The 8,201-nt window shown below is 41.8% G+C and overlaps 1 protein-coding gene across 1 annotated transcript; it reads right to left on the bottom strand.

Moving 5' to 3' along the window:
• Positions 1-574: 574 nt before the first annotated feature.
• Positions 575-7,641, bottom strand: ildr1b (immunoglobulin-like domain containing receptor 1b). Its single transcript, XM_086051770.1, has 8 exons — positions 7,332-7,641; positions 4,957-5,127; positions 3,911-4,060; positions 3,715-3,834; positions 2,978-3,124; positions 2,606-2,731; positions 1,156-1,985; positions 575-968 (listed from the first exon to the last, which is right to left on the bottom strand). Exons 1-8 carry the CDS (start codon positions 7,381-7,383, stop codon positions 930-932), a joined length of 1,635 nt encoding a protein of 544 aa, XP_085907896.1. The 5' UTR covers positions 7,384-7,641; the 3' UTR covers positions 575-929.
• Between the last annotated feature and the right edge of the window lie 560 nt (positions 7,642-8,201).

The raw sequence follows: 8,201 nt of genomic DNA, 5'->3' as shown, positions 1-8,201 counted from the left end.
GATTTTGATTTTGTAGCCATGACTTTTATTTTACTTTACTGTAGCCCCTTTGGGATTCAGAGTAAGAACGCAACGTAACCAAACTACATTTCCCTCAGCCAATCCAAAATCATAACCAAGCAGTAGTCCTGCCCACCACCATAGTATCGTTTGTATGACATTCACAAACAACGGTGGAAAGATTTGGGTGATTTTTTTTCCCCGTTACTGTATTCCAATATATCTTGCCAAGTTCACAATATCTTCATAAAGCTCTCATTTTAGATTTCCGTGGAGCACGAAAGCCTGGTTATTGGTGGTTGACCCAAGTCATAATTATGAGCTAGTATGTAATTATTATGCGTTAGTACGTCATGACTCAGCATCTCATGATTATTACTTGAGGGTTTTTGGTCTTTTTTTTTTTTTTACATTTAGCATTCCTTTAATGGCTCAAAGTGAACGGTCCCGTTTCCGACGGTTAAAAGAAAGAAAGAAATAAAAAAAACCTGGACAATTGCGTCCTCTGGTGGACATTTTTACCTAGCTCCAGTGTTATATTTGTAGGTAGCTAACTCTCAAATCCAGCTCAGAGTCTGTATCTAAATGCTTTTATTTAAAACATTTCACAACATAACACAGTAAAACATTACAGCAAAATTGATAAGTACAGTGGTTTCCTGCAAGGTTCAGTTTTTCTGTCCCATGTATCGTAGCACAGTTATCTGGGTTGTCAGTCTATTTAATATATGTTGCTAAGAAAAAAAGGACAACTTACAATATTTTGTTGTAAAAAAAACAAAACAAACTAAAGACATGGACACACAAATGACTAACTTTGGCATAAAAATATTGACTTCATCCTACAAATAACAAAAACAAGTCCATCCTTGATTGACAAGCAGAAAAAGACAGCCTACTTTTGCAGCCTCTGCTATCAAAGAAATGCCTCAGATGACTACGCTGGTGTTGCTACGGGAGCTCCTATCCTACGGAGAGAAGTGAAATAGGTGTGGTTAGATCAAGTGTCAAAAGGAAACAAACAAAGTAAAAAAGGTACCAGTGGTGTCATGAATCTTCACCATAAATTACCGTCGTTCAAGAAAAGTCCACACCCAAAGAATGAAGGAAAGTGTACCAGTAAACAAAGAGAGAATGTGTGTTAATGTTTCTTACGGAAAGACGGACGTGGTTCCTGCGATCGCTGGTGTGTCCATGTTGGCTCTCCACAGAGGAGTAGCTAGGGGGTTTCTCGGGCCAATCCCTCCCCCTCGCCGCTCTTCGCCTGCGGCTGTCCTCTTCATCCGAGCTCCAGGAACCTTTGCGTCGTGGAGGCGAGTAGCTCCTCTCCCTCCGCGTGCTTCTGCTCCGCAGCTCCTCCATCAGGTCGTCGCGGCTGCGGGTCCGAGACCTGGACCCGACACCGCTCTGCTCCCTCCGTGTACGGTGGTTCCCTCTTCCTTGCCTCCCCTCCCAGTCGGAGTCGTCGCTGTACTCGCGCAAGATTCCCCGTCTTGGAGGAGAATGGTCTCTGTATCTCCGTTGTTGTACGCCCCTTCCAGAGGGGTTGGTACTACTGCTGGACTGGCTGGAGAACCGTATCCCCCCCCTGTCTGGCTCTCCACCTCGGGGTCCCCTGCGGGAAGAGAAGCTGGGAACACGCTGGACAATGGGAGGTAGCGTGATCACCCTTCTCTCCGTGCCCCTTACGCCCATCTCATCGAGGGCCGACAGCATGCTGGGGGGCCCGGGGGTGTAGGGCACAACGGGAGGCGGCGGCTGGGGCTGAGCCACTAGCGGGGGAGCATTCTGAACGGGATGCATCGGCACATCCAGCCCCCTCACCTGGTTCTCCAGGTAATCTAACACGTGTCGGTTGCTTTGGAGGCTGCCGGCAGCACTGCCGTTCAGGTAAGGCGGGTGGCCGGCCTGCTGCGGAAGCATCACGGGGGACAGCTGCATGGGCGCCATGGCAAAGGTTTGTTTGCCAGGGTCCGAATACGGGCCTGAAAGAAATGGAAGATGAATTTAAGCTTTTGTCCTCAATTAAATAACTCAACAGCAAATTCTGAACTTCAACCTAAGACAATCAATTGTAAACTGAGAAAAGAAATTTTTCCTGAAAAATCATTGCACAGACAATAAATAGATTTGTTGTAAAACCAGAACAACATTTTAGCAAGCAGGTGCCACAAAAAACTAAACTAACCGTGATAAATGAGGGATTACTACACATACAAATTAATTTCCCAAGTGAGCCAACACCCTAAAAAAAAAAAAGTAAAAACATGTTTGTCACCACAGCACCATCTGCTGAATCTTGTGGGGCACTGCCACACTTGCCCATAAAACAAAATCAGTCACTAGAGCACATAATAATCAGAAGTTGAACCAACAATATCCTGAATGCTTGACCATAGTTCTACCACCCATGTTGTCATAATTTGGTTGTAATAAAGTATCCATTGCGTCACTCATTTAGCATGTGACTGAATGTGCAACATTAACAACTTTGTACACACGTTTATGGTCATTTGTTTTGTTGTACTGCCATTACAATGACGAAGAATCGGTGTAAACAAGCCAGGATACATGCAACATGAATAAAGGACGTTTTCGGACTCACCTGAATACAACACGGGGACGCCCTGGATGGAGTTGTTGGAGCTGATTGGAGCGTAAATTGGTTGGCCGTGCATCCAAGGCGCCATGGCTTTCTTGGCCTCACGCAACATCCTGTGTTGCATCACAGCTACAAACACAAGCCGAGATGAAACTTAGTGATATCGTTTGAATTACAATGCACTCATGCCTAGTAGTGACTCCTTTTCTTACAGCCAGACAATTTGGTAAGTTTGTACTTTAACAGAAACGTGAGCCACAATACAGCGAGGCAATGAAAAAAGTTACAACTGATGATTTTAAAATCCTCAGTTTGTAATCCCTCAATGTGTTGTCGTTATAAAAACATGCACATGAAGCCAATATTGCTGTGTACCTTTTTCTGGGCAGCAGCAGGTTTTGGGACAGCAAGGGCAGCGCACATAGCAACAGCACTTCTGGGGGCAGCACTGACAGCAACATATGCACAAGAGCATGATGAGCAGCAGGGCGCCCAGGATGATTAAGAGCACCGTCAGCCAGTCTGGCACACATCACAAAGTACTCCGTTTTAAAATACAGTCAGGTCCATGAATTTTGGGACATGGTGCCAATTCTCATCTTTTTGGTTCGAAACACCACCACAAAGGATTTGAAAGGAAAGCAACACAAAGGGCTTTATCTGCAGACTTTCAGCTTTGAGACTATTTACTACCAAATCAAGTGAACTTTTTAAGGGACCAAAAGTACTTGGAAAAATTAGCAACCGTGAATCAACGTTTCACTTTTTTTAATACTTGGTGGAAAATCATTTGCAGTCTGTTACAATTCTGAAGTCTGGAACACATGGACATATGCTTGTTGTTGCTCGGGGCATTTTCCCTTCAGTTTCATCATAAGCAAGTGAAATGCATGCTCACTTGAATTCGGGTCAAGTGATTGACTTGGCCATTGCATAACATTCTACTTTTTTTGCCTTAAAAAAACTTAAGCTGCTTTCGCACCATGTTTCGGGTTATTGTGTGAATTGTTTAGGGACGGTGTGAATTGTGTCTATGTCCCAATATTTATGACCCTGGCTGTAAATGTAACCGTTATCTGGAACCTTTTGTGTGACAGAATGAGGATACTTACGATACACGATGAGTTTAACTTCTCGATCCGAGTCACCCGATGTGTCGCCGGCGGCATCAATGGTGCAGAAGTACACACCGTTATCCCACCACATCACCTCATTGATGACCAGGTCAGCCTCTACGGGGAACACAATTGTATTATCTAAAGTCTGCATAAAATCATTACCGGTACTTTGTTTCATATGCAAACGTACTGTTTTGAATGATAATTTTGCGGTTCTGGTAATTGACACCCAGGATGGGCTCATTGAGGCCTCTCTTTTGGACCACAGTGCGGACTGTGCGCTGGCGGTCCGGGCAGTCGTTGGCTGGGTCTTGACCCAGCTGCAGGGAGGCCTGGTAGCCTTCATGGACATACAGTGGTTACAATTGCGCTCACAGCAAATGGAGTGAAATGAAGCAGACCATACAATCACACTGGCAATCCAATAATACATTTAAGGTGAGCAATTTAACCGTATAAACAAACGTGTTTCTTTCGAGTGTCATAGCAAAATTTGCTAACAGTTTATGAATGGCAACACAACCAGTTTTCGGATGTAGTTTGACCGCCAATTAGTTTGTATTCAAAACATTTTTTCCTACGGGAAATAATCAGTGGTGGCTGATCTCATCGACTGTATATTACAAACGGCGGGGAATGATTGCAAAGCTCATCATGGACTGCTTCTAATTTTTTTGGGCCAAAAACGATTTTATCTGGCCTGTACCAGACAGAGGTGGTAAAGTTACTGCAGCTACTGCAACTGGTGACTGTGGAAAGAACATGCTCTCATTAAAAAGACTCAAAACATTCATTCCGAATAGGGCTGCTCACAGGAGACGTTCTTTAATGGCAATAATCTCTTGATGGACACGCTTTTGAAGCTTAAAAAAGAAAATGAGGTCTTTTACAGTCACGTAAGAAACTTCATCAACAAATACGGGTGAGACAATGAAGCATTTTAAATTCAACCTACAATGAGATCAGACTATGAAACAAATAATCCCAAAATCTATTAAAATAATGGATTTTGAACTTCACCTTTTTTTTGGGGGGGGGGGGTTATTCTTTTGTTGATCTGAATACTGACTCTCTTTAAACTGGCACAATATCCATAGTCAACAACGATTGAAGGAGGCCCGACGATAGTAATTTAATAAGTAGCCTTTTAAAAGAAAAAGAAATTGTGAATGCTAATACGCTCTAAATAGCTGGAAAAATATTTTTAATATTTAATAACACAGTAGCAGGACTTACTTGTGGAGTAGTATTCCAGAACGGGGTCTTTACAAAAGGATTTGAATCTCCAGGTAACCAGCACATCCTGCGGGTTTGCAGAGGTGGAGAAGTCGCAGCGAAGGATCACAGACGCAAACAACATGGTACTTCTTTCCGACTCCGGAACGATCACCTGGATGCACAGTAGCTCTAATGGACAAAAAGAGTCAAATCCTTTGGTCTGCGTGTTTGCTCAAGAGACTGTAGTCCTCAATGCTGCATCGCTACAAACGTGACAGAACAAGTTTACACAAATTACACCCTTTCATTAGCAACAATAACAGCTATCAGACATCAAGGGTGTTGCAGAATCAAGTAGCGGAGCTAATGGAGAAAAGTGTCCATCCATCCATCCAATATCTAAACCGCTTATCCTTACGTGTCACTAATGGTTTTAGACAAAATGATTAAAATATATAAATACAGTTTAAACTGCACTGTATACAGTGTGTGTGTAAGCAGACTACATACTAGTCTAAAATAACAGCCTAAAGACATGACCATGATGGAGTTCAGACAGTCGCTTAACAATGTAAACAAACATTTAAAAGTGGGAGAACCAGTTCCTAAAGTGTCGATAAACTAAAGGTGTCAATTAGCTGAAAAGTACTTTTTCTATTACTGTAATCTGGGAAACATCAAGAGTTGTCTTTCTAGTTCAGTGTTTCCCAACCTGTATTGTGCCAAGGCACATATTTTACATTAGAAGAATCTCACAGCGCACAACCAAACAAAACAATCACAAAGTGGATTTACGTACCTTATCAAATAGTTGTGTAATTAATTGTTCTGCCTGTCGCTATACATCACTGGCGTGGATGTATCCTTACAAGGGAAGTCAAGGAGATTTTCTTTGCAAGAATAATCTTCTATGCAGGCCGACTAAACGAAACATGGCATTCTGATTAATATTGCGTTTGTGGAATAGAGTTAAGCAGTAAAATCCACCTATTTTTAGCCATCTCAGGGGGTGGCCATTTTGACACTTCTGTCGACTGAAAATGACATCAGTTACTACTCGGGGCTCAAGTAACAACCAATCATGGATCATCTTTAAAAAATAGTTGAGCTGTGATTGGTCGTTACTCGAGCCCTGAGTAACTGAGATGTCATTTTCAGTCGAAAGACGTGACAAAATGGCCACCCCCTGAGATGGCTAAAAACGGGTGGATTTTGCTGCTTAACTCATGTTCCACAAACACAATATTAATCAGAATGCCATGTTTAGACAAGTGAACATATTATTGCAAAGAAGGTTTTTGGGTTGACTTACATCTTTAAGTAGTACTTTCACCAAGGAAGTGAAATTGGATAATTTCCCACAGCACAACTAATGTGCCATGGCACTCTGGTTGGGTGGGAATTACTGCCCTAAAGGGAGTGAAGACCATACAGAACAGACACGGAATGCACCGTACAAGGACTGGATTTTTTACATGTAGCATTTAAGACGTTACTGCAAATGGCTGTTTATTATTGCATTCGCAAATGTTGAGTGATGGCGGCACACATAATTCTATACTTGAATGAACATATTAAAAGCACGCTAACCACAGATATTTAGATCATTTTGTTTGCTTTCAGGGTTGTATTTACATTTTTTTCCATCGTCCACATTTGTAATTGGTAGGGCTAGGGAGGGCCCTCCATGGCCCCCGGGGGTCCAAAAACGCCCCTGCCTACACGACGTCACCTCTAGGATGTTGACCTACATCCCAACAGACTTCCACGATTGCAAACCTCCTCTGGGAAACATTACTATGATCGATATGTAATCAATACACTCTGTGATCTGGAAAAAAACAACAGCATCATCAACAATAACGACTGCATGTTTGTTTAACCATAATGTCCAATAAGCAGTTTATAACAGACTGGCCAATCATTTATGAATAGGCCCATGTGTGGGAACTGGTCAAAAGTATTGAATTGTGTCACAGTATGAAAATTTAGCAAATTTTGATATAGGTTTCGGACTACGTGTTTTTAAAAGCAAATAATTACACTAACATTATTCTTGGGTTAGTGATAAACTACGGACAATTACGTACACGATAACCACGTCCTAAACCAAGGGTATTGTATTGCAATAAATGTACAAGTCGATCGCTCTGTAAAGCAATTTACCAACAAAAGGTTCTACTAGCTACATTGTAGTGTTTTCAGAGATATGGTCAAGTGACACAGGCGGCCTTGCCCCAGTTGCAACAACTGTTGATAATTAACTTTTCAGCCAAGACTGTTTGCTTTAATGACTTCGCCCTGCATTCAAGGCAGTCAAAATAAAAATAAAAATACAAAATGGCTCAACAAAGTGAAAAGAAAAACTCGCTCAAAGACATTAAAAGCTTCACCTGTTGGAAGGTAAACCAACAACAGCAGCGTCACAGGTATCAAATTTCCCATCACCGCGTATACTATAGTTCCCTCTATTCTTCCGCAGCAGCGTCGCCGTCTATCCCGTTGATATTCCAAAATCCACCAAGATCCCGCTTTGTGGGCTATAAAAACCTTTCCACATAGTCGAGCGATGTTTTTTCATCCTCAGGAAAACATGTTAATCGAGTGTGGAGTGCTGTGTAAATGAAGTGCAGGCAAAAAACACTGGTATGTTCCCACAGGTGCACATGAGGAGGCGGGCGGACTGTCTTTGCTCCCATCCCCCACCCACAGTGACGTCACGGACTACTCAAATACGTTTGTTTTTTTTGACTACTCAAATAAGCGCAAAAAGGAAATAAAATCACCTGGAATAGAAATTTTAAATTATATGTTGGTGCATTTACGTAATAATATACTGGATAGGAATATATTTAAAAAAAAAAAAAAAGCTTTTTTAAAACAAGTATGATGATTAATGGGGAACATTTTAGTCAGAGTAAAGAGAAAGTAAATTCTGCATGTAGCCTACTGAAGGAATTGTGGCAGAAAGAGAGCTTGAAGTAAATGAGGGTTGGGGGAAATTAATGAAGGCAGAAAACAAGTAATGAAGGAAAAAAAGGCATGTCTGAAGTGGAAGGATGTATGGATGTGTGAATACAAATGAGAACTAGGGGGAAAGAAGACAGGTAAGAAATCAGAGAGAAAAGTGGGAATGTCGGAAATAACAGACAAGACGGTTTCAGATCATTCACAGTGTATGTAGTGGATATTGTTGTTTTTTATTTCCAGTCATGTTTTCAACTCTGCCGATTGGCAAAATTAGCTGATCTATTTAAATGTTT

This window comes from Filicampus tigris, chromosome 14 (assembly GCF_054856515.1).
Source record: "Filicampus tigris isolate MCC_2025a chromosome 14, RoL_Ftig_1.0, whole genome shotgun sequence".
NCBI lineage: Eukaryota > Metazoa > Chordata > Actinopteri > Syngnathiformes > Syngnathidae > Filicampus > Filicampus tigris.
This window is presented reverse-complemented; position numbering and strand designations above follow the sequence as displayed.

Bases quoted from the DNA above. Each gene is read 5' to 3' on its own strand.
- ildr1b (XM_086051770.1), bottom strand. From the start codon at position 7,383: ATGGGAAATTTGATACCTGTGACGCTGCTGTTGTTGGTTTACCTTCCA. The intron at 5,128-7,331 runs GTGAAGCTTTTA...TTTGTCCATTAG, and splicing joins GTTGGTTTACCTTCCAACAG to AGCTACTGTGCATCCAGGTG. The intron at 1,986-2,605 runs GTGAGTCCGAAA...CATTTCTTTCAG, and splicing joins CGTCCCCGTGTTGTATTCAG to GCCCGTATTCGGACCCTGGC.